The 27048-nt window shown below is 42.8% G+C and overlaps 1 protein-coding gene across 1 annotated transcript in view; it reads left to right on the top strand.

Annotated features, from left to right (window-relative positions):
• The first annotated feature begins 1080 nt into the window (after positions 1-1080).
• Positions 1081-27048, top strand: part of NRG1 (neuregulin 1) — a 1093773-nt gene continuing 1067805 nt past the window's right edge. The window contains exon 1 of the mRNA XM_035004068.1: positions 1081-1822. Within this exon, the coding sequence (XP_034859959.1) occupies positions 1081-1822 (742 nt within the window). The remainder of the gene's footprint in view (positions 1823-27048) is intronic.

Here is a 27048-nt window from a genome sequence, read left to right as displayed (position 1 = left end):
TTCAGGGGACGAAAAGGCAAGGGTAAGCAAGACTGGAGTGCCACACAAGGATGGAGGGAAAAGAGGCGTCACACCTGAAGTGCTCCCTGTGTGTGTGTGTGTGTGTGTGTGCACGTTTGCAGGAGAACGAGCGTGATCTAAAGTTGCTTTAATTGCTGCTTGTCTCCTGTGGACATGTTGCGCCCTTTTGACTCTCAAGTACCCAGTTCACCCAAAACTTTTCTGAAATGAGGACCCACATCTCCCGTGTCCCCCCTCCCTCCTCCGCCTGCCTCCCCCCGCGGTCGGGCGTCCTGCGCCGGCTAACAGGTCCCCGATTACTGAAGCGTCACCTCTCACTCCCCAGTAAATCTCCGCAGCCCACTCGGACTGCAGCCTGTTTGCCGCCCGGCCTCCCATTGCAGCAATCGCGGCGACCGACTGGGAGGAGGCGCGCAGGGAAGGCAAGACCGAGGAGGACAAACTCGCGGGCCGGGCTCCGGAATCAGCATGGGGAAGGGAAGTGCGGGGCGAGTTCGCACCACAGGTAAACAGACTGGCGAGGCGCAGGGCGCTGCCGCCGCCGCGGCTACCCAGCGATTTCCAGGCACGCAACTCCGCCTCCAGGGCTCTCTCCCTCGCGCTCTCGCCCAGCCGCTCGCTCGCAGCCTCAGCCGCCGCCGCAGCATCACTTCACACAAAGGACTGTTACCCGCTGAGCAGCTCCTCCACCTCCACGTCCTCCTCCTGTGACAGCAGCCCCGACAGCAGGGCTCGGGCGCGGCGGCGGCGGCGGCGGCGCCGGGAGGACCTGTCACTCCCAGCAACCGAGGCGGTGGCAGTGGCTTTTTTTTTTCTTTTCTATTTTGCTTTAATTTTTTTCCCCCTTATACCTCTTCGCCTTTCCGTGGTTCCACCCACCTCTTCCCTCCCTCCTCCTCCTCTTCCTCCTCCTCCCATAAACAACTCTCCTACACCGCCCCCCCAATAAATAAATAAAAGGAGGAGGGTAGGGGGGAGGAGGAGAGGAAAAGGGAGGCAGCGCGAGAGAGCGAGGCAGAGTCCGAACCGACAGCCAGGAGCCCGCACGCACCTCACACCATGAGATGGCGACGCTCGCCGCGCCGCTCCGGGAGTGCGGGCCCCCGGGCCCCGCGCCCCGGCCCCGCCGCCCGCTCGCCGCCGCCGCCGCCGCCGCCGCTGCCGCTGCTGCTGCTGCTGTGGACCGCGGCCCTGGCGCCGGGGGCGGCCGCCGGCGACGAGGCGGCTCCCGCGGGGGCCTCGGTGTGCTACTCGTCTCCGCCCAGCGTGGGCTCGGTGCAGGAGCTGGCTCAGCGCGCCGCGGTGGTGATCGAGGGAAAGGTGCACCCGCCGCGGCGGCAGCAGGGGGCACTCGACAGGAAGGCGGCGGCCGGCGAGGCAGGGGCGTGGGGAGGCGAGCGCGAGCCGCCCGCCGCCCGCCCGGGAGCGCGGGGGCGGCCCGCCCCGGACCGGCTGCCCGCCGCCAACGGGACCGTGCCCTCCTGGCCCAGCGCCCCGGCGCCCAGCGCGGGCGAGCCGGGAGACGAGGCGCCCTATCTGGTGAAGGTGCACCAGGTGTGGGCGGTGAAAGCCGGGGGCTTGAAGAAGGACTCGCTGCTCACCGTGCGCCTGGGGGCCTGGGGCCACCCCGCTTTCCCCTCCTGCGGGAGGCTCAAGGAGGACAGCAGGTACATCTTCTTCATGGAGCCCGACGCCAACAGCAGCGGCCGTGCGCCGGCCGCCTTCCGAGCCTCTTTCCCCCCTCTCGAGACGGGCCGGAACCTCAAGAAGGAGGTCAGCCGGGTGCTGTGCAAGCGGTGCGGTAAGTTCCTCGCCCCTCGGGGCGCGCTCCTGCCGGGCGGGGAGGTGGCGGGCCCGGCGCGGCGGGCAGCCGGGGCCCGACGGCTGCAGAGCAGACGCGGGCTGAGGAGTTGAGTTTCGGGGTTGTGGACTCTAAGCGATTCTCAGAGAAGGTTTCGCGGATTGGTTTCCACGGGCAGCGCCTTCTCCAGTTACCTGTTTCCTGGGCTTTGCCATTGGTGAGAGCCCAAGTTTGGTCCTCGGTTGGGGCGGCCTGAAACTTTTTAATCCCTTGGGGCTTCTTTCACCAAGTAGAATGGAAAGGGGCCGGCTGATTTCTTCTGAGTGCATCGTTGAACTTGGTTTTGGTTAGGAGGTGCTGACTATGTGTGGGCCGCCGTGTGCGTGGGGGGGTGGAGGGTGGGGGGGGGGGGCTTTTCCTTGGAAGGAGGAAGGGTGAGCCCGACAGGATTTTTTCATGCCTTTCCTTCACTTGGAGTCCCGAGTGTGGAGAGGGTCAGGGGTCTGGGTCTGTGGGAGCTCTCGCTGGGAAAGGACACTGCGCTGAGATTCGTCTAGAAATGTGACGAGTTTTTGGCCAACTCCGTGTCCAACAGATAGGTGCCCTCTGTACCTCGTGAATGGGTGCATGTGAGAAGTATGAAGTTGGGGCATTTATTTTTGGTGAAGTCATCTCGAGAATTTTTGTTTTCACAGTATTTTGGTTTGGAGTATGTTTTGGCGCTTCAGTGAATCAGAACAGATGAACGTAGTTATGGAGCTTCACGTGTAGGCCCTGAAGAAGGATTTGGGAAGCTAAGTTGGGCCATCGATTTCCCAGACCTTTTCCCATTTTACCCCCGGAAAGTATTCTCCTCTGGTCTCCTTAATATGATCAGGTCTGAGAAATTAGCTGATTGCATTTCTGAGGTAGCATTGCATTTATGCCATTCATAAAATAATTTCTAGGTTTGAAATGGCTAAATAGTTTCCTGATTACCATACAATCACTAAAACATAGCAGGGTATCTTCTAAACCATAAATTAACATGATTACACCTCACAAATTCTAACATGCACTGTAGCTTTTCCCTGTGTCTTTATGTATCTGTCTAATAGATGGTTGGGTCAATTGAATTTTTACAAAACTCAGCACCATGCCATGCTCCGTCTGCCTGGGATGCAAAGTGTGTCGGTGCTTTTAAATTTGTATCTGATGATAGCCAATTATTTGAATTTCTGGTTGGCATTTGTGATGCCAACTGATACCTAACGATTTGGTTTTAATGACAAGAAAGAGCATTGCTTATCCACCATTTCCCTATTTTAACAATGCACTTTGTGTGCCAGGCCTGTTCAGATTGCACCACTTTGTGGACAGAAGCTGTTCTCAGACAGTGGTGCTGAAGAAGGCTGAGTGACGTTGGGATTCCCCGGGTCTGGCTGATAGATGTCACTGTAAAACATGGGAAATGCTCTGCTGGGAGCTGTCTTATTAGGGAACACAAAAGCTCAACACCATTGTACTGCAGCATGTGTTACTCTGTTCTAGAGTCTGAAACAAAAGCTTTGCTTCGAAGCCATACCATTGTCCAATTTTCCCCAGGCTTTATTATATGTAATTCAGAAAGGGTTTTGCATTTACCCCAAATCATGAGTTGTGAATCGTGTACTATACATGGTGGGAATTGATATAAAAGGGAACGTAGTTGGCAACGATTCCTAGGATAGGGGGTGTACTACTGGATTAGCAGTGGTATTCTGTGTTTTGACTAGAAATAAACGTCAGACTTCAGGGATAAAGTTCTTGTAGGCATCCAGAGGATATTTGGAAATGGAATATTCATGTTGTCTGGAGGAATACGATTCTGTGTTTGTGCCTCTAAGGGGAAAACCTTCAGGAAGGTAGTTTTGCCCTTTTGTTTGCCAAAGGAAATACATAGAAAACTGTGGCATGCTAAGCAAAGCGGGGTTTTTTTTGTTTTTTGTTTTTTTAATGAACTGGAAATCTCCCTGCGTATAATTGAGTAGATTAAGAAATCATGAAGTTACTGCTCCAGGTTTGTGTAATTATTGTGTATATTTGGTGATTTTAGTGTTAGGTACTTCAAGGTAGGATGTTGAGTGAAACCTTAACTAAAATAGGTTTAGCTAAGGACTGACGGAAACCATGCTGAAAGTTTGTCTTGCGTTTTTATCAACATAGTAGTTATTGTACTATTGTGGGATAAAAGTTAAGAGTAGGAGCTATTTTATTTTATATAATATAAACTCAGTAAATCCATATCAGAATATTAGGTTTAAAAGTGTGTACGTGAGTGTGTGAAAACTTGTGAATTCTCCCCATTGTGTGGTTTCTGTTAACGATGTCATTCCAACTTACCAGGCAAAGGAGCACAAATTGGGGAAAAAAAATCTACAGAGAGAATAGGGACTGATTTGTCCTGGTTGAGCTGGTCCTGTGTGCTTCTGGTAAGAGGATTTCAGGGAGAGTGATGGAGCAGAGGGTTCTTATCTAATGACATGAAGCTGCCCTGGGGGCGTGACGGTTGTGTTCCTGCCTGAGCCATGACGCCAGGCTGGAGAGGGAATATAGCAAAGTCATTTTGCGATATCATACCCCGGGGAACAGTTTCCAGCTCTCATGTGCTCAGCTGCAGTGTTGTTTCCTACAAGTTACTTACTGGTGTAGAAACTACACATGCAACAGATTAGCTTTAGGGTTGAGCTAATAGAAGTCTTCCCTGAATTTTTTCTCTTTTTCTTATCTCATCTAAGATAAACTCCTGAGCAGTGTCTGTATCAGAAGTTCTTCCCTGAAAAATGATCTTTTGAAACAAACTGCTTCTGTGTTTTCTTCTCAAATACACTAATTTCATAGCTTGTTTGCTTTATATTTGAAGTTTGTATAAATTACATACACTTCCTGTAGTTATTTAAATGCTTCCCAGTCTTTGCTTTTTCTCTTGCTCACTGAACAAGCTAAGAAATATTTTTAGGTTTTATATTAATCGGAATGCAAAATAATTTGCTGTTCAGTTAAATTTCTGTTATTCCAACAAATCATTGTTTGATGCACTACAACTTTAGTTTTCAAAGCATTGCAGTTATACTAGGCAGAAAATGATCTCCAAAAACGAGTAAAAATACTTATGTTGAATAACCTCTATAATTGGGCCATGCAAGATTTGTACATCGTCGTCTTTCAAGCCAAGGTAAACGTTCGGTATATCCCGTAATACAGAAATGGATTGATAACATAAGCATGTTTATCAAATATTTATGATAAATGACATTTACCTTTTTTAATATCCTCAATAACTATTTAATAAAGTGAGCTGACCTTGTGGTGTTATGAAGATGACAAATGCTGCAGGGATTTTTCAGCCAGCACTGAAGAAAATAATTCTTAATAAAAGCTATATTAAGTAGCAATAGGAACAGATACAGCTTGACTGCTTGTATTTTGTAAATACCCATGTAAATTTAATCTCCCAGGTGTTTGTGACTGCTCTCTTTAAACTGTATAAATCTTACTGTTAAAAATCTGTACTCAAAACCCTTCTTTCTGTTGAGGAGAGAAACTGTATATGTACTTATTTCTATTATAATAAAAAAGGGAGACCAAGATCGGTCATTTGGAAAAACAACTCCTTAAAATAAAAATGTTTTAAAAGGAGAATTTAAATATCTGAAGTGGAATGTTTTATAAGCACTAGGGGATGGTTCTCATCATTTGTGGGAGATCCATAAGTCCTTGGAATCTAGGGAAAGTTTTACCATATGTCTTAATGTATTAGGTAAGACCGGGAAGCTTAAACAGCACCGAGGGGGCAAAACAATGAGCTGTCCTGCTGGCTTGTATATTTATAGCAAATGAGAGCAAAAGACGTGATTGGGCAGGTGATTGCCCTTGTCAAATGTAATCTATTCATTGTTCAGGGAATCTTCTTTCCTTCAAAGCCCGTTTTCTTCTTATTTTTTTCTTACTTATAAACATAACATTTTTTAAAAACCTATTTTTAAATTTCAGTGACCATTTATGAATTGGCCAGATGTCCAAAGACCTTTAAACTCTCACCTGCCCTTAGTTCTTAGTAATACTTAGGTTTTTGGTTTGGTTGTTTTTGACATGCTTAAATGATACGAAAATCTTCTCTTTATAGGTAGGTCTTACTGAATGAGTATTTTGATTAGCCTTATATAAATAAATAACAATGAAAACAAAAAGCATATGATGAAAAACAGCAGTAGGGATTCATTGACCGTTATATTTGTTAAAAGTAAATGAACAGGTATGTAACGAAAACTAAAAGTAAAAAAATTAGGGTTCCTATGACTGATGCAGTTTGTTGCCAAAAACAATAGCATAACATGCTTTAGTAAAAGTTTTCATGAGAAAGTGAGAACTAATTTTTAATGTTCTTATTTTTAAATAACAGAAATGACTTTTTAAGTAACAGAAATTTTCTAACTTTGTGCATGCTCATGTTACTCTGTGCTCTTATGTTATCATAAAATTTAAGTTAATATTCAAGTAACATTATGAAAGATAATATGACCTAGCTACTCCCCCAAATATGGGTCACTTTGTAACACATAACAACTGATGAGTGACACATTCTGCCATACTTTTAAATCCAAAGTTGAATTATTTGAAAGTTTACACAATACAGACTTACGGCTTACTGACTTGAGGTAAGTACTAGTTGAGAGGTTATGTTTTCATATTGCTTTGTGCTGTGGTATGCTTGATGCAAGCCTGTTTGAAGGTTTGTACCCAAATGATCCATACAAGTTGAAGTAGATAAAACAAAAGAAATTTTGGTGAAGTTGAAAGCTTAAAATGGGTTGACTCATCTCTGTTTGGCATAGATCCAAATATTAGGAAAAAATTCCCCCCACTTTAGACTTGCCATCAAGAAATCCTCGAGAGAGATACATATGTGGTAATTTACATTATTTTTTTTAGTCTTTAAGAGAACCAGGATGTTTTTCCCTATGGAAAATAGTGTCCTTGCAAACTATGTCCTAACCTTGGTTCACGCCATTAGGACCTAGTAAGATTTTTATCTTGTTTTTCTTAACCAAAAAAAAATAAAAAAAATAAAAAAGAAATTTAGTTTACCCACAGCTTGGATGGTACATGGTAGACAATCCTGCCAGTTCCTACCTGAGGCTCCATATGTGTATTCCCTTGATCTCTGTTTCTTGTGTGAGGACACTGCAAGGGAAGGCTTTAAGTAAACAATGAGGCTCATGGGTGGATCCTAGTCTGTGAGAGACTGAAGCATAGGATTGCTGTTCATTGTTACAATGATTAGCCTTCTCTTGACACCTTGGAATTCGACTGCCTGGGTCCAAATATGTCAGACTGAGATCTTAGATCACAATACCGTGAATGTAGGTGGTCTTTCTGTGTCCGATAGACTCTTTTTCTATCATCTCATGAAGACACGGACAGTAATCTGCATTGTATTTCAATTTCAGAAGTTTTTCTCCCAAAGCTCAAGGCTGTGGCTTTGGATATCTGCCCCGGAATGCTGGGGACTGGAAGAAAACAGCTCGGAGTGGTGCATGATTCTGGAGCTGGTAGCCAGATTTAGGATGTAATGCTGGGCCAAGATAACCTGGAGGAGGGAATTGTTTCTTTTCTCTTTGCTCTGCTGTGCCAAAATATGTGAGCCAAACTGAACCTGCAAGGGGATATTCCTGACGTGGGCACTAGGGTCTTGGTAGTGGGCACATCTGGGAGCTCAGAGCACGGAGGGGGCGTGATAAGAGAGATGAGGCATTGTCTGCTTTGCTAAATTTGGACAGCTCCAGCAATAATACTGCCATCCAGTCTGGGAATTGCCATTGAGGTGAAGGAAGCTAAAAAAATTGAGGGGCTAACTAAAGCCCTGTTGTTCTAACTACCCTTCATTGAGTTTGTATCTTTTCCCTCTCTTTGATAAGCACATATTATTTGGTTGTTATGTGTAGATTAAATACTTGTTAAATAATTAAAAGAATAAATGACAGAAGCACCCCAGCTTGTTGGATAGTAGCAATCATTGTTCAAGGCCAAATGTTGAAAGAAGAAGAGAAAAAAAACAAACCGAACCCTTTCTGGTTCTTTGTCTTCAGGTCTCTTATTTGGTGAGATGAGTATTTGTAGGAAGTAGCATTTTGAGCCTTATCCTGCCAGGACACTGTTTCCTCCACTCACCACCCCGAGCCCACCTCTGGATCCACTTTTGGGCTTCAGAGAAAGGTGGTTTAATTTCTCAAAATTGGTTTCTCCTCAATTATTTCTGGATGATATTTGTTCTGTGTGGTCTATAGCTCCAGCTGGGAGAAAAAATATGCCCTTGTTGTAAAGACTGACAAGCACAGAAGGGATTTTGAATAGTCATTGAATCCCTATTACTCTTTTGAGCAGACCCACTCCCACATCACTCCAACTCCTTTTGGTTACTAAGTCTCAGTACTCAGAAATTGTATGTTTGCCCTTGATCTCCCCCCACAGGTGTTTAGCCACCTCAGCCATATAAGTTCCGTTCTTGTAACTGAAGATGGAAAGGAACTGCTTGTATCCCTAATAAGTAATAAAAAAGAGATTTTGGATGAGCTACGTTTCGCATCCCGCCAGCTCCTGGTTAGGCTGCAGGTGGGATGGCACCTGTCCATTTGGGCTCCAAAGAATAATGAGCTCCTCTTCCGTCACCGTCTCCACCGGCCCTGGAGACACCATGGGTCATGATGTGTTACCAGGGAAGCAGCAGATGCAGTGGTAGCATTTTCCTCCACTTCAGGGAGCATCCTGGCTGCACCTCTGTACAGACATGGCAGCTGTCTATGAGGAGGAGGAGGATGGCTGTGTTTGCCTCAAATAGAATTTGTCGTTAGACTTTGCCCTTGGGAGGTGGTCCTGGCAGTGAGGGCTCTTTGGTGATTGCCAGGATGGAGATGTTCTGCTCAGAGTGGGGGTGCTCCTGGTCCTGTCATCAGCACAAAAGGGCCACAGCTTCGAAATTTCTCAGGCTCTTTACCTCTTTGCAAACCCGGACAGCCCTGAGATGCTGTTCCTCCCTTGTCTTCATTCCTGTCTACCAAGATTGCTTGCATCTTGTTCTCAGGATCACTAGCAACTTTTCTTTGTTGGAGCAAGAATTTATTAAAAATTCTAGCCTTTTGGACTCTAGTCTAATTCTGGTGAAGTTCCCCCCCCCCCCAAATTATGGAAACATAAAATTTACGATTTTAACCATTTTTTTAAAAAGCGTGCAATTCAGTGGCATTAAGTATTCACATTGTTGGGCAGCCATCCCATCCATCTCCCTAACTTCACCTTCCCAAACTGAAACTCTGTACCCTTTAAATAACTCCCTATTCCCTCCTCCTCCCAGGCCCTGGAAGCCAGCATTTTAAATTTTATCTCCATGAATTTGTCTATTTTAGGTACCTAGTATAATTGAATCATACCGTTTTTGACTTTGTGACTGGCTTATTTTACTTGGCATTAATGTCTTTAAAGTTTATCTGTGTTTTAACGTGTGTCAGAATTTCCTTCCTTTTTAAGGCTGAATACTATTCCATTGCATGGATGTGCCACATTTTGTTTATCTGTTCATCTGTCAGTAGACCTTCCGGTTGCTTCTACCTTTTGGTTACTAGGAATAAAGCTTCTATGAACCACAAGCATACAAATAAGTGTTCATGACCATGTTTTCATTTCTTTTGGGTGAATACCAGAAGTTCACTTGCTGCACCGTACGGTCATTCTAGGTTTAATTTTTTGAGGAACCACCATGCTGGTTTCCACAGCAGTCGTGCCATTTTCCATTCCCATCAGCAAGACACAAAGGTTCCAGTTTCTCTGTGTTCTCTAAGGTGTGTGATTTTTCTATCGGTTTGGTATCAGCCAACCTAATGGGGGTGAAGTGGTAGTGAACTGTTTTTATATTATTTTCTGTTCAAAGTTAGTGCCTCTAATTACACTGTCATTAATAAGAAACAAAAGTGCTCAGAAAACAGAGGCCTTCATCTGTTCAACTCTTAATTTACCCAGCATTTAGGCTCCTGAATCCGAAGCCACCAAATTAACAAAATTACCACAGGTAATAGCTTAATAAAAACCAATAAAAGATTTAAAGAGTAGACTGGCCTTTGGTCACCATAAGAATATTATATTTGTCTTCATAATGCTATCAGCATGGTCTAGAAAGGCACTTCATCATATTTGGAGTAGTATCAAAATCTTTTAATTGATTTTATTTTTCATTAAATTTCTATCCCCCCCCCTAATTTCCTCGCTCTATTCTGTCCACTGCTCAAAATTGCCTTCTATTAAACAAGGAGCATGAGTCCTTCTAAAATGCTACTCTTACTAGAACTTTCTTTGCTCAGAAACTTCCAGTGGATATATATAGTTAACTACAGATCCTGATATTCACTCTCTTCCTTACTCCAAACCAAGCCTACTCTTTCTCAGTTTTACCGTATGAATGTTTTTATCCAGTCTAACTGTGCTATGAACTAGCCATGCACTTTCCTACTCTTGTTTTTACGTAGGCCATTTCTTCTGCCTGGATCTGCATCCTCCCTCATTTCTGCCTGTGGAAATTATGTCTCCTTCAAGGGACGGCTCAGATCCTACTGCTTCTATGACAGTCCCAATGATCCTGTCAGAGTCTTTGAACACAGAGCACCTTTTAACTGCATGCTTGATACATGGTGCCATTACAGATTTCCTTTACACTATCTTGTTCTTTTTTTTAAATGCGGTTTTAAAAAATTTTCTGTATATTGTCTTGCCTCACTCACTGACCCCAGTATCCTTGTGGGCAGACACTTGGGGGCAGGGGGTTGGTCCTCACCTTATTCGCAAGTGCAAAGTGCCCAGAGTCAGGAGAACTGCTTTCCACTTCAGCTTTGTAGTTTCATACCTGGGTGCTTTGGGTAAGTAACTTTCCCTCTGGCTCTCCATTCCCTAATATGCAGAAAGAGAGGGAAGAAGTAAGATGCTTTTTATGGTTCATTCAAAGTGCATCTGGTCCTCATTGAGAAATGACCCAACATACAGACCACTTCCGCTACTGCTCCTGGAGCTTTTCTCTTCCTCTCTCATTTTTGCATTGTTCTAAGGAGGCTAATTATGGAAAAACAATTGTGAAACTTTTAGACATTCTGAAAGGGCAGTAGGAGAGCTTAATGAGAGGGGGAGCCCTCAGGAAAGAGTGTCTCCTTCTCATCTCCCATAACTTTCTGCCTCCACTGTCGTTTTGGGTCATCGTGTTACATTGTCTAAAAGAGTAGCTGTTAGTTGTATTCATGAGCATGGTTTTTTTCCAGAAGCAAATATCATTGCCTCTTCAGGCTTGTCTTTGAAATTATGAAGTATGATTAACAGATTAATCCACAGCTGTAAATTTTTAGAGCAAGAAGGTTTAGGCATTTGTTTCAGTAAAATGAAAAGGAATGATTCAAAGTGTGTTTTATTGTGAATTTTAATTTATTTTAAAATGTAAATCTGGCACTGTTTTAGGTTCTAATAATGAGCACTGTTGTGGGGATGGATGAGGCCAGCATGAAGAGATGGGAAAGCTTGTTTTAAGCTGGATGGCAGACCTTCTGGTGATGGTGAGGAGAGCATTTCCATCTTGATGCAGGGTTGGGGGGAAGAGACTTTCTCAACTAATGATTCTCGTGGTTTTGGCAAGAAAATAATCTTAGTCCTTTTATGAGTAGAACAAGCAATGCAGAAACAAGTTGTCAAACGGGGAATAATTTGATCTGACTTTTTAAATTACTGCAGGAAGAGGCTTTGGCAGTTGCCACAGGGCCAGGCAGGGCAGGACTGAGTCTGGCTACATCCAGGTCTATTTTTTTTTTCCGTTCAGTTTGGTCTCCCTGAACCCCTGGTGAATTCATCTACTCCAGCGGGACCCAGTCACAATTTATTGTGACACCTAAATCTGTATCTCTAGCCTAAACCCAATTTTTTTGGCTCCACATCCATATATCCAACTACTTACCAGATAATCCACCCAAATGTCCTAATATGTTAATAGTGAACATATTAAATGGTGTCTCATCCTCTCCCCTGCCAGTCCATGTGTAAATCTATGTTCTAATATTGAAGTTACTACCACAACCATTATAATCCCTACTATTACTACCAGTGACTTTCTGGATTGACAGCTTCTTTTGTGCCAGAGTAGCAGGTGCTGATCTGAATTCATGTAACCCCTCACCATCTGATAGTATCCTTGTTTTCTTAGTTACTTCAAACCGGAAGCCTCTCTTTCTGCTCCCTATCAGTTTGGGGGATTCTGCCTCCTTTAACAGATCTTCTCTCTCCCTTCTACCCCCAACTTCATTGTTTCTGCAGTGACTCCCATTCTTACTGTAACAACCTCTTTGCTCATGGATTCTCCCCTTCTTAAATTCGTTTTCTGTGCTGTTGCTGGAGTGATCTTTCTGATACAGAAAAGATCATACTATATCCTTGCATAAGGCTCTTTAATTGCCACCAGGATAAAATCCAGCCTCCTGAGAATGGCATATAAGGCCTTCCAGCTTTTGTCCAGGTGTTCTTATCCAGCTCCTCCTCGTGCCTAGAACCCCATGCCACATTGATGGCCTTGCTCCCCATGCGCCAAGTGGCTTTAGGTCTCTGTGCAGGCGCATATATTGTTCCCCTTTCCCAGGATGGTCTGCTGCTCTGCCTACCTTTTGCTACCTTTGCTATCTCTCATTCTCAACCAGGTCCTTCAGTGGGAGAATGGTTAAATAAAGTATGATGACTTAGGGATATGGTCACAGTATATTGTCAAGTGAAAAAAGTATATTATTGTACAATATGTGTATGATTACTTTTATCTATCATCTGTTTACTTCATCTGTCTTGTCTCTTTATCCTGTGTGTCTATCTAAAGAGACGTGAAAGCCTGGGAAGTTACATAACAGAAGGCTACATAGCTGTTGGGCATTGGAATTATTGATGTTTAGAATTTTCTTCATTTTGTTTATTTGTGTTTCTAAAGTTTTTGTAATTAATGTGTATTACTTTTTAGCAAGGAAAAGCAATAAATGCTGTTCTTAATATTGACTTATAATAAGAACTGTGTCTTATTTAAGGTATTTTGCCCCTCTAGAATATTGCCTTCCTCGTAGTAGATGTATTTGTTAGGGTAGGCTGACTGCTGTAATAAATGGTACCCCAAATATATATAATGGCTCAGATGCAATAGTTTATTTCTGACCAGTGTGTGGACAAAGCATGAGATGTTCTAGTCTTTACTTTGCTGTGAAAGAGACCTGTGCATAGCTGAACCTCACTTTTGGCCAAATTGGTTGAAATAGGCAGGGTTCCTGTTTGTGATGGTCATTTTATCTTTAATAGCTTGGCTATCTGAAAAGTGGACAAATTTGTCTTCTGCTTCATTGCAGTGGGAGAGCCCAATAGGTATGTCTGGGGCAGATCATAACAGCCATCTATGTTTATTGTAGATAAATAGGATGGATATTAACTACATGTTCTTCCTTGAGCTCAACTTAACATTTGTAGGTTAGTTTTGCAATAAATCTTGAAAGTTTAACGCTCCCTATGTCTGGTTTCATTCAATATCATTGAAAATGCAGAGGGTGAGGCCTCATTGACTGTGTCTTTCACTAGCACGTTAGGATGCTTTTTAGAGCTCCGTGTTTAACAAATCATTTTGATATAGGGACTGTGGAGAAGTACTCTCAGGCTTTATCACTGCTGACTTAACTGGGTTTCATGATGAGCATTTCTTCTTAGTAGGATAAATTAAAATGGCTGATAAAGCTGCCCGTAAAAGCAAAATTGTTAGGTTAAACTTGCCCGGTGTATAAATGTATTGATGAGTGATCTTTCCCCCATTTTTAATCACTTTTATTAACTTTTCAGTAGTTTTATTTCCAGTAACCTGCTAAATATCTGTCATTATGTACTCAGTAATATTTCTCTTTAAAATACTATTGGGAAGTCCATGAAAATGATTGAGGTGCCAATATCATCCACCTACTTACTGAATGTAAGAATTGTTGGTGATTTTATGATTAACTGGGTGTATGTTTGTGCTTCCTCTGGGTAACCCAGGAGGAAAAGGAGCCAATTCATAACCGGTGAATAGAGAGACAAGAATGAATGCTTTTGAGGCTGTGTGAAATATTAGCCTTTTGTGCCTCTACATCATGCATGTTATTGTTATTCTCTCAATCTTTTTAATCAAATATTAAGAAGATAAAGAGGATACTTAAAAACTATGAAGTATAAAGAATAATGATATATTTGTTATGCTCTTCTTCAGTCTCTTCTTTGTCATGGTCTATTTGGCTTTGTAAAGTTTTTGAGTTCCCAGTGACTTGAGAGTAGCTGGAGGCATGTCTTACCTGCAGGTCAATTGGGGGACATGTCTGTTCATTAAAATGGATTAGAGATTTATCATTAACTTGCCCCATATCTTTTGCAGTCAGTTTGTATGGCCCCAAATCCTCTTCTGTCCTCTTAGATTTAGGTACTCCTGACCTGTGAGAGAAACTGTAAGAGACCATTCTGAGGATGGTGTTTAAATAAATTATGAGAATCATGGGCTCACTAAATCACTGCAGGTAACTGATAGAAAAAGAGAAACAGTGAGTGTACTTCATGAATTTACATATTCAATAAATATTTATTTGGCATCTGTTATTTGCTAGTCTCTATACTGATTTCTGGGATCACGGTGATGAAATGAGACTTGGCTCTTTTCAAGTTAACAAGGTAGAAAGAACAGTTAAAGAATTGTAGGATAGATATTTACAATTGCACTAAGCTTTATAAGGGAAAAGTACAAGGTACTATGTGAACATACAACAGAAAAATCTTTTAGTTTGAAAGACACAGGAAGGACTCCTTGAGAATGGGGCTTTTCTGAAGGGGGTAAGGAAGAGGAGGGGGAAGGTCATGTCCAGTTCCTGAAGCAGGGATGAGGGACAGCAGAGAGGAGAATCTGTGCAAATGAGGGAAGGATGAGATCTGAGAGGTAAGGAGAAAAATATGACCATATCTAGACTTTCAAGGATTCTGGACTTTGTCCTAAAAACCTAGGAAACCACTGCAGGATTTGTAAGCCCAGGAGTTATAAGATTTCCATTTTTAAAATATCACAAGTGGCTCTTGTGCAGAGTGAGGACTGGAAGGGACCTATGGTTCATGCAGGATGCTCAGGTGGGCCTGTAAATGAGATTAGGATGTAGGCTTGCACTAGAGTGGGAACCATAGGCTGCAGAGAAGCAAATGGATTTGAGACTACCTCAGAGGCCTCTTTTAGTCCTGGCTATGAAGGTGGATTGCTTGTAGAGGGATTGGGGGGGGCAGGGGAAGGAGGAGGATGGCTCCTGGGTTTCTGGCATGGGGAGTATTGCAGGCAAAGGAGCATTCGGTTCCTTGTGTTTTTGATATATCCCAGTGGAAATGCCAGGTGAACACCTGAAGGGTGGAGCTCACAAGAGCAGTCGGGGCTGGCTTTATGAAGGTGGGAGTTTTGGACAAGGACATGATTATTTCTCTCTCCATGAGAGTAGGTACACTTGCTTAGGGAACAGTGGGTAGAGGATGAGGTAGAGCGAGTAGAGAAGGAAGCATGAGGAAGATCAACCTTTAAAGATGAGGCAGAGGAGAGAGGTGACAGGAAAGGAGCAACCAGGTAAGTGAAAGGAAGGCCTAAAATGGATTTGGGATGGAAAAAGTGAGTCTGGGTCTGGGTCTCTAGAAAGTCGTTTGGGAGAATGGGGAAGGGAGGGCCCAAAGCAGCATTTCTTGAGTGCTGACCACTGCCAAACACTGCATTTAAAAGTGTGTATTGTTCCATGAATGGGAACACTACATCAAAAACTAATGATGTAGTGTATGGTGATTAACATAGCATAATAAAAAAAAAATAAAAGTGTGTATTTTTGACAGCAAGTGCCAGGGTGGAGCCCAGACAGGGGTGGGCTGAAGTCCTCTGACCAATCTGTGGATTATTAAGATTTAGTTTTAGTAATACTTTTATTTAAACAAGCAGGAAGCCATTTTAACAACTCTGACTTTTTTTTTTTTTGCATGGAGTTGGGAAGAATCTCTCAAATCTATATTTGAGAGATATAATGGGTAGTTTGTACAAAGATATGATTTTTAAAAAATCACATTAAGTTATATATAGTGTTACTAAAATGTTGCTGAAGGTCGCCCTTTTATTAGTGTTTTTGCCCTTTAGATAATAATCTTTCCTGGGGCGCCTGGGTGGCTCAGTCATTAGGCGTCTGCCTTCGGCTCAGGTCATGATCCCAGGGTCCTGGGATCGAGCCCCACATCGGGCTCCCTGCTCAGCGGGAAGCCTGCTTCTCCCTCTCCCACTCCCCCTGCTTGTGTGCCCTCTCTCGCTGTCTCTCCGTCAAATAAATAAATAAAATCTTAAAAAAAAAAAATCTTTCCTATGTACCATGGAAGCCACTTCGGTGACAAATTGTTCAGATTTTTCTTGACACGTTGACTTGCGAACGAACTACTGTGTAGTAGTACCCAGGTCCTATGGGAATTTAATGCATCGTCACATCAATACTTGTGAAGTGACATCTATCAATCGAATTAAAAAAAAAAATTGAGTCAAAAGGTCCTTGGACTGTGTGTTAGGTTGACAGAGAGCTACCTTTATCTGAAGCTATGCCTGAGCATTTTAATGCACAGTAGTCAAGAAACGCAAAGTTATTATTCTGACAGTAACTGAATGCATTTCTCCTGCCCTTCCACATACTGTCTTCTTATTGAAGATCCCCAGCTGCTGAATCGATAAATTCAGAGCGATATTTGCATAAGGAGTTTGAACCATCATGGGAAGAATGGTTTTGAATTTCCTGTTTTCATTTGTTTCCGTTCTGTACAATAGTAGTGTTTTCATGCAGTGATTTTTATATTGGGTGTTCCTAACTGTAATGCAGTGTAAATAAGCTGGGACTCCTATTTTTGAAAACCGTACATTATAAATCAGAGGAAATCGGGAAAAGTTTGAAAAGGAAATCTCCAAAACATAGGAACAGAGCTCTGCAACCTCTGACCTTAGCAGATTCTCAGTCCAGTTCATCTTGGAGAACCATAGATGGAGTTTTGGGCCAGATTTTCTGATCTTGGACAGGCTAGTGGTTTGCAAAAATGGTTTGCAGACTAGAGTATGGAGATCCCTGGGCTAGACTCTTGGAGAGAATAATTCATTTGGTTCAGAGAGTGTGTCCTGAAAATCTGCATTTTTGGAAATCTTACCAGGTGATTTTGGTGTGCACTTAGGTTTGGGAGCCCTGAGACCCTGCAGTCATTAAGGATTCTTCAACTACTAAAGTTGAGATTCTCTGGAAAATCAGAAGATGGGTAAGAAAAGAGAGAGAGGGGCGCCTGGGTGGCTCAGTTGGTTAAGCGACTGCCTTCGGCTCAGGTCATGATCCTGGAGTCCCGGGATCAAGTCCCACGTCGGGCTCCCTGCTCAGCAGGGAGTCTGCTTCTCTCTCTGACCCTCCCCCCTCTCATGCTCTCTATCTCATTCTCTCTCTCAAATAAATAAATAAAATCTTTAAAAAAAAAAAAAGAAAAAGAAAAGAGAGAGAGCTTACTGAGTTTCTATTATGTGCTGAACATTTTTACATGTTTTGCCTCCTTTATTCCTTAGCACCAAGGTATGTCATTTTATTTCAATTTTAACCCAAGATTCAAAAAGGTTTATAGAACTTTAAAGGTCACACAGCTGCCGAGAGGCATTTATTTGCATTCAGGTCATTTGGTTTCCTCTGTTAGAACCATGACAAGGTTCAGGACAGTGCAGCCTGATAGAATGCTAGTTGTACCGTCCCTTGAGTGAGGCTGTCTTGTCCTGTCTGTCACAGTGGGCACCCAGGGCTACCAGTAAACATTCCTGTTGATCTTTAAAGAGTTTCTGGGTGAGTGATTGTGTAGGGAGGACTGGATGTGTTTTGAGGGTATTGAAGTCAGACCTACTTGGACAAGGCTACGTCTTCAACAGCCTGCAACAAACAAGCCAGGCATCTCTGTATCCAGAGATGACATTGTGCCTCTAAAAGGTCTGTGTTAACAAGTTCATTGTCTGAATGAGGAAGCAACACACATGAACGTTAATATTTCTCCAGGAAGGGAATGAGACACGGTGAGGTCCAGTAGAAGAAGAGCTGGAGCCTGGAGTGGACTTAGCATTACTGCTTAGGCATCAGGACTTGGCTTCTAGATTTACTTGTGTCACTTGTGACCTTGGGAACATTGCTCGATGTTTCCTGAACTTGATATAAAATGAGAATAATGTGTCTCTCTCAAAGATGAATGAGCGTGGGCTAAGAAATAATATATGTGTAGCACCTAGGTTATAGTCAGTGCCTTAGTGATGTCCACTGGGAGAGCTACAAAGTAATCCTCGTGGACGGGCTTGGGGCGACAAGGATACAGTGTAGCTGCGCACATGCAAGGAAGCAGCGATAGAGGCAGACCTAAAGATGAGCGTCACCTCCTTGAGTGCTGTGCTGTTCGTTCCCTTATGAATTCATATTCTCCCAATCTGGGTACCAAAGGTCCTTTAACTCCAAGTGTGGTGTGCGGATCAGGAGCGTCGTACCAGCCAGGAGCTCCTTAGGACTGCAGGTCCCCGAGTCCTCAGCAGAGCTACTGCTGTCCAGGCGTTTCTGATTGCTCTCTGGCATTTGAGCAGGACCGCCTCAGCAGGCAGGTTCTCTCGGGTGTGCATCGTGTCTGGGGAAGTTGGCTGGCCAGAGAGGAGTACTTGTTTAGGCTCGGTTGGGCTGGCTCTGCAGTGGGGGTTCTTTCTGCACAATGCTGTATATGGTGGCCGCAGCAGAGGCAGGTGAAAGACCGAGTGCAGAGAGAGAGAGAGAGAAACACCTTTCCTTAAAAAGTTAAATGATAACATTCCCTTTCCAGATGGACCCTGGGACATGGCTTTGAGAAAGAGCAGTCATGAAACCCCAAGTAAGGGAACTCAGACGAGCCGCTGGGCAGACCGGAGCAGATGACAGAGCGGCAAGGGGGTGAGAGTGTGTGGTCCGCAGCTCCCACAGGGAGGAGAGGAGACGTCCTCTCTGTACCTCATGCCAAGCCCTGAGCCTAAGCAGCAGATTGGGGCAGATGCCATTGGGCAGGGGAATGGAGATGTCCCCGTTCCCTGAATGACCCCAAGGGCACCTTCCAGCACATACAAAAAGAAAAACCAGTCTGCCAGACCCCACTTGCCTAACTGGAGGGCAGAGTGGCTGCTCATGTTCTGGGCTCAGGACTTTGGGAAGATTTCCTGTCTTGCTGTGTGCTCTGTGGAACCAGGTCGAGAACAGAGTTTTTTTTTTTTGCTTTATTTTGTTTTGCATTTAGAATATCTTAGGGGAATTGAGCAAGATGAAAACCAACCTTTTTGTAGTTACAAAAAAATGCACATAATGCTGCTTCCTGTCCTCTCTCTGATGATTTGAGCCTATTTAGTGTGCTCATTCTGTGCTAAGCCCTTGCAATTTATTGTCTCCCTAACCTGATAACTAACCAAGAGGTTGGCATCATTATACCCATTTTACAGATGAGACCGTCTCAGAGTAGTTATGATATTTGCCCAAGACACACATCTAATGAGATTCAGAACTAATTCAGGCTTCTTTTTTTTTTTTTTTTAAGATTTTATTTATTTATTTGACAGAAAGACAGTGAGAGAGGGAACACAAGCAAGGGGAGTGGAAGAGGGAGAAGCAGGCTTCCCGCTGAGCAGGGAGCCCAATGCGGGGCTCGATCCCAGGACCCTGGGATCATGACCTGAGCCGAAGGCAGACGCTTAACGACTGAGCCACCCAGGCACCCCCTAATTCAGGCTTCTTAGAAAGTTGCCTTATTTACTAAATGCAAGCTTTCTCTACCTTAGTTCTTGGGGGGGAAAAAATGAAAGGCATCGTATAATATGACAACCACTGTAATGTAAATAATAAAAGCAATAGTATTTACTCCTTGCTCTCCCTTATTCAGTAAGCACTTATTGATTATTTACTGTTCCTGGTATGCTACAATTACTCTGTGGGATGTGGAGAGGTTGGAAGAAAGGAAACACGTATGCTTAACCAGAGTGGAGACATCACATGTCACAAGTTTTCAGACCTGTGAATTTCTCCCATGAAGGAGAAAGCACCTCTGCTGGGGGACATATCAGGAAAAACAAAAACGAAAACAGAAAATGCACAAAAAACTCCTGGGAGGATATTAATTTAAGATGGTGCTTTTTGGGTAAATAGGATTGTGTTTCTTTTTATGTTTGCCGAGTGTGTTATAAACCATTTGCTGAAGCATGTTGCATGTATTTGTCTTGGCTTAGAAAAATAATTTGAACAGGGAGCATCTTATCAATACTAGACTTTGCCCCTTCTTTGGATAACTTCTGTACTAACAAACCCAGGCCCACTTGCCATTAGAGTTCAATTAAACTTCCTCATGAAAAAAACCTCATCAAATGGGGGAGAGGTTATTTCTGTGTTCTTACACGTTTTCATAAAAAAAAAAAATTAACACTTTTCCTTGGAAGAAAAGTAATTTCTGTTTTAGTGAGAGAAAACTAGAATAACACCCCTGGCTTAAATTCTATTATCAGAAAACATGCCTTTTTAAATTTTTTTAATCTTAAGACAAGCTTTTTTCATATACTGTTGGGAGTCTGTACTAATATAGTCATTTTCTATGATATTACTTAGTCATCATTCTTTTAAATTCATGTCTCTGGTCTATTTATAATTGTTTTTACTTTTTTTTTTATTACTAACATTTAATAGCAACCACCCATTAAACCTAAGTATATTATAAATTTATCTGATGTGTTCTTGCTCCTGGATTATAAGCTGGGAAATAATTACAAATCTTGTTCTTGTTGTAATGCTATTATTATGATGATTTAGCATTTCCCCAAACAGTTAATGTAATCCGGTCCTTTTCTTCATTTGTGTGTTTATTTGCTGGACAGAATATTTTCAAAGTTATATTTAAAACGAATAAACTCTCAGAGCTGTTGATTTGAGAAATCCTTTTACAATACCATATCCTATTTAGTTCTCAGGCAATTATTAGCAGATCAAAGGAATTTCCTGGCCACTCCCAGTTGTCTGACTGAATTTTATCTGTCTTAATGAAGATAATTAAGGTTCCTCCAAGTACCAGGGGCTGGTCTTTGCCCTAAGTGAATTAGTTCCCACCAGGATCTTGGAGGAGAAGTATAAGTGACCCTGCATGAATTTCTGAATTTTCAACCTTCTGTTTCAATAGGTTCTGTCTAAAGTACTTTCTGCAGTGTGGGGGCAAACTTAGGTCTACATAGCCTATGGTTGGCCATATTTCAGGGAAATATGGGTCTTTCTTTTTCAAACTCAGATGATTCTTTGGATTCCTGTGTCATTCATTTCAAATGCGTTGCAACATTTTTTTGGATAGGTAGGGATGAAACAAATGCTTCTCCAATCAAACAACCAGCATGTTCACTGTATTGTTGATTTCGACTGATAGTTTTACAGCATAGGACTTTATACAAAGCTATTAAGTATGTTCTGACCTGTTCTAAGCAGTGTCCTATGGATGTCCAGTTTTAAATTCTGAACAAAATGTTAAAAGTCAATGAAAATGTCTTCAGCATAGCACTGCTTATGCTCTCCATATTCCTAGTCACTTATTCAATAAATATGCTTGAGCACTTATTATGAGCCAAATGCTGTGCTATGAATACATGCTGAATAAGAACCTTACCATTATGATGCATATTTATTTTACAATCTGTCAGCTCAGCCTCTCTGAAAGGCCATCTTTCCTGAAAAGGTTGCTGAAATTAAAAGGAAAAGGGGTCATCTTGAGATTTAACCTGAGTTCTAGTCTTTGTCTTTTCCTGACCACACAGTGGGCTCTAGGGAGAAGAGGGAACAAGAGAATACATTCCTAGAGCAAATGACTTTCCAGTACAGGACATGGGCTGGCACTTCTAGGCTCAATGAAGCCACAAATTTATGTTGTGCATTTGGTGGGCAGGAGCAGGGAATTTGGGGGCACTGGGGAGGTTTCCAAAGTTTCACAATATCAAGAGCTCTAAGCACTTTTATCCATAATTTTAAAATTAATCTATACAAGTTGATATTGTGCAGCTAAAAATGAGCTGTTTTTCAAAAACCAACCAACCAACCAACAATGTCTCCATGAATGAAGGGCTCCTGAAAATGTTATGGGAGGCTATAATGAGCTTAGCATATGTCGTGTCTTGCATTGTTTCAAAAAGACAAGAAAACAAATGTTGACACCTCTGTGTTTTCAATGCCTACCTGTTCACCTGCCAATCCTGCATTCTGGGTCCTACTTTTATCCATTTCTAGCTCTCGTTTGGTCTACAAATGCCTAATTGCTTTAATGTGCCAGGGCCTGGTTATAGAATATAGAGGCAAAGGTTGATAAGTAAGTTCTCTATCTTTTCAGACTGAGCGCAGCTACCAACTTTGTAATAGGTGTTAGCAGAACTTCTGCACGTGCCTAGTTTGTCCATGTCTAACTGCATCAAGTAACTGTATTATGAGCCAAATGTCCTCCTTAGTTAGACCTCCTTAGTCCTCCTTAGTTAGACCTTCTCATTACTGGGATGGAATGGATTTATGAATGTAAGAAACACAGGTCTGAGAAATAAAATATATCAAGAGTTCATTGCTGGGATGTGGGAAGAGAAGATAAGGGACTTTCTTGGGTTCCTTTTTTCACCATTCTCCTTGCAAACTTCTCCCATGTTAGGAGTTGGTCATATGATTGATCCAGTGTGCCCTTCATTGAGCCATGTGCCATTTTAGGTCTTCTTTCCCTGCTGTGGCCAAGTATGGGAACACGTGTGTTCTCAGGGATGGCTTGACATCCTTGCTATACATGGCAGGCTTTCTTGCCTTACTTGCTCCCCGTGTGGATGGAACACTGGACAATGCTCAGGGGTCTGTGTCCGTGCTCTATGACGCTGGTTTGCTGGAGGGGCTGTTGGTCTGTTCGACACACCCAGGATAGATTGGATTGGAGAAAGTAGGAAATCTCCAAAGGCCTTTGTGGCTAAGCTTTGTACCCAGGCACTTTTTACCAGAGGAGCTCTGGTTTTGGAAATAGGTGTTTGGAACTTGTCCAACTATTTACAAAAATGATGCTGATGATTTTGTGTCTATTTCCCTTAGGGAACTCCAGAGAGGAAGGGAGACAGAGAATCCATATCCTTCCCCCGCAACAAGCCACCAGCACAGTCCAAGGAGGGTCCAGTGTTATTACCTTTACTATTTGTTTGGTACCCATTATGCAGTTAGTTGTGGATGATGGTGTATATGTGCTTATTTTTTTCCTGGTTAGGTTATGGGTGGGAGATTGAAGGTCCTATTTCTGTGGGTCTCTGACAGCACCTACTAGAGTGTTTTACATAAAGCCTGACTTACTGCAACCCCCCCCCCCCCCCGACCAATGTGAAAGACTTCTGTAACAGCTTGTCTAGTAGTCAGGAGCAGGGCTTTCCTGGGGCAGAAGTCAGGATTGTGTCTGATTATTGGGCAAGCGTGTAGGTTGTACCACACTTTGAAAAGTTTCTCTCGTACTCAAAAGTACTGGTCTGTTTCCTCTGGTGGGTAGTTTTCTGGTCCCATTTTCCCAACCCTTCTATTTTTGGAGCTGGAAATCAGGAGGAGGAGGGTGCTGTTGGTTGACATGGGAAAAAATAGAGCAAGCAAAAAAAAAAATAGGTAGATGGACTTGACTTTGTTCATTTCATTCACAACTCAAAGTCTGATTAGGAGAATATGGTTTTTCCCTATAAAATAATTACTAAGATTTTCTGGTTGATCAGCTGAGAGAAAAGACAGGGAGAAATGTTTTATTCTTTTGCAATGTTGTAGACATTTGTCGTTTTTGACTGTCTAGCACCTGCTTTCTCCCTACCCACCCTCCTTCCTCATACTGCTCTTCCATCCCACTCCAACAGAGAGAAGCAGCAAGTCCCTCAAGGTGTGGACTTCACACTACTGGGAATTCCCCTAAAAGAAAGAAGTAATCAATTAATAATTATACATTTCCACTCCAGATTTTTTAGGCTTCTTTGAAGAAGAGATGATTTAAATGAGTGATGAAGGGGTTAACGGGGTGTAGGGGAGCAGTGGGTACCCATGCACAGAGGGGGGAAAGGTTGACATTGTGAGAGAGAGAAAAAAAAGTATAATTGATAGTGAAAAGTTGCTAAGAACTTGGCTGGGAAGTTATTCAGAGCCAGGTGGAAAGATTGTTCTACCAGTTCATTAAGATTTCTTCTTGTAGGGATGCGTGGGTGGATCAGTTGATTAAGCGTCTGCCTTTGGCTCAGGTTATGATCCCAGGGTCCTGGGATCGAGCCCCAAGTTAGGAATTCTTGCTCAGCGGGGAGCCTGCTTCTCCCTCTGCCTGCCGCTACCCCTGCTTGTGTTCTTTCTCTCTCTGACAAATACATAAATAAAAATCTTAAAAAAAAAAAAAAAAAGGATTTCTTCTTGTAATAGTCTTCATGATCTGGTTTTGTAACTTTCCCTCTTTAGCCTCTAAAACAATAACAGTATGTTATATTTTAATTTAACATGATAATGAGTGGGAAAAAAATGAGGTGTTATACTAGATTTTTTTGTGCCAGTTGGGGAGACCCAAAAGGAGGATGGAACCATGAGGAAAGGGGGATGGCGGTTGATTTGCAAAATCAGGTGTGGTACTTCCTAAGTTCTTTTGGAAAGGAAAAAGAAAGAACAACCCACAATGAACTGGCAAGACTCATTAGATTATGAATTAATTAAGGTCACGGGCTCTGTGCTTGGAACTGTTGTGGATAAAGAGATACAGAAAGCATGGTCTATGGTCAGTGGGCTTAGAGTCTCATTATGAAAGTATCTGGGCCTTGGAAAATAACTGCACTACTAGATTACTTTTGGCAAAATGTCAAAGGAGCAAGTCATGGATAAATGATACAAGTATTCAGAGGAAGTAGAGCTCATTTCCACCTGAAAGGGACAGAACAGGCTTTTTTGAGAGGGGCCTGGTTGGAAGTGGACCTTCAATGGTGGGTGGTGTCAAAAACCAGAGCTGGACAGTAGTCAAAGTGGTAAAAATTTTATTCAGGACAGTTCAATAGGGAAAAGAGACCTCAGCATACAACTGGACTTAGTTCTCAAGACAGCATGGGCAAGTGGGGATTTATAGCCAAGAAGCTGGTTTAGGGACGATGGTTAGAAAGTTACTCAGAGGAAACATCGGCGTGAGGGGGATTCTGCTCTGGCTAAACTGCCCTAACTGGGTTCTTGCTGAAGACAGGCCAGGATGATCAGGCCAGGATGACCTTGGGGATGGTGGAGGATGAAAACCTGATCAGATATCAAGGCTGGGAGGTGGGGTGGGGGGAGGGGTGGCTCTGGTGAAACAGATTTATCGGGGTTCTTGCTAAAACTGGATTGTACAGAGAACTATGCAGATGGACCTAGGAGAAGGTTCAAGAGCCTGACTGAAGTTTGGTCAGGCAAAGAATCTTTGGGAGGAACAGACATGAGTGCTGGGTACTGGGTTGGGTACTTTATAAATCTACAGTGATTCTGATAACAATTCTGGAAGAAAGCTCTATAACCCTTCCTTTGTATAAGGAAACACAGGCTCAGAAAACATAAATATAAATATGTGGCCCGAACTTCCTTATCCACTAATAATTAAAGTCAGAGCTGGATTTTAAGCCTAGGGCCTCTTCCAGCACCAGCTTGCCTTTGTGACATTCTATCCAAAGACATGGTCTGGGAGCATGAAGGTGAACATTATACACCCAAGATGGAAGCGAGATCGTTTTGGCGAGGGTGTAGGGTACTTAGAAAACAGGCTGCAAGTTTGGAAAGGTGGACTGGGGCTGGTCGTAGTGGACAGGAGCCGAGACTGTATCTTACACAATGAGAGAGCCATTGCAGGAGATGCAGACAGGGAGGGGATCAGCCAAACTGTTTTAGAGCTCTATCACACAGGAGGGCTATGAAAGGAAGCATTTTTGTAGACATGGCGAAAAGGTCCATTTAACTGGTAGAATGCAAACTTGAGTGCTTTGAGTCTTGAACTGCATCTGAAAATGAGTTATTTAAAATAGTCAGTTTTGGTTAAATCTTTTTTTCAGTCAATATAGAAAAGCATAGGCTTTTTCTTTTTTAAACTTTTTAATTCTTGTGGGTTTTTTTTGGTTATGTCGTGTTCATCCTGGATGCATTAATGAAGTAGTGTGATATGACCCAGGGCTCCCATCTGTTTAATTTTGCTAATTTGCTCCATTTTCAAATGAGTTTCCTTTGCTGCAGGAGCTGCAGCAGAGCATGAATACGGCAGAAAAGGAATTTCAGTGACACGTCTAGTGCTACCTCAGACTCCCCCACCCCCCAACCCCAATCATTTTCTTATTGTCTTTTTGCCGTTTGGGAATCCCAGCCACATTGTTTGCAATTAAAATATAGTTTTTAAATGTACCTCCTCCTGTGTTTTTATAGAACAAGAGCCTCTTCTCCTAGAAAATAAAACATCATTGATTGAACCAAGAGCCCTTTGAAAGGGCTTTAATTACTGCATTAATTGCAAACTTCAGGACAAACCAGGGCCCAGGAGTAGCAAGCTATGGGGCTCCTTTAAAGAAAAGGTGAAAGCCTTTTGGTTTTAAGAAGCTGGAATTGAGTGAAGGAGGTGGGCAGGTGGGAGGCATATACTTTTCCTTCAGGCTGTGAGATTTGCGGTTTTTAAAAATCCCTTTCCCTCTCTACTTTGCATTTCCTGCGAAGTCTGTAATGACTCACTGCTCCAAGGCCTCTGCATTTCCTACCCTGACATTGATTAGACAAAAGTGGGGAGGTGATCTAAATTTTATAGGTTAGAACTCTGAAAAATAGGTGGCTGGGAAAACAAAAAGAAATACTCATGGTTTAGCCCTTTAATATGGTAATCTTTGAAATGCTCACTTTTATTCTGAAGGAAAAAAAAAAGGCAAGTACTTTTCTTTGGCAGAACACCCACTAAAGTGTTTCCTTCACATTTAGTTTCTTTGGTGGTGAGCTTTTAGGGCAGGTCACCACAATGTGTGTGTGTGTGTGTGTGTGTGTGTGTGTGTGTGTGAACTACCGGAAGATTCTGTAAGTCCGTTTTTATGACATGTGACTTGATCTCTGTCC

Source organism: Mirounga leonina, unplaced genomic scaffold (assembly GCF_011800145.1).
Source record: "Mirounga leonina isolate KUSES-001 unplaced genomic scaffold, KU_Mleo_1.0 Mir_128, whole genome shotgun sequence".
NCBI classification, from domain to species: Eukaryota; Metazoa; Chordata; class Mammalia; order Carnivora; family Phocidae; genus Mirounga; species Mirounga leonina.
Note: the sequence above shows the minus strand (reverse complement) of the source record. Positions and strands in the feature narration are given on the sequence as shown.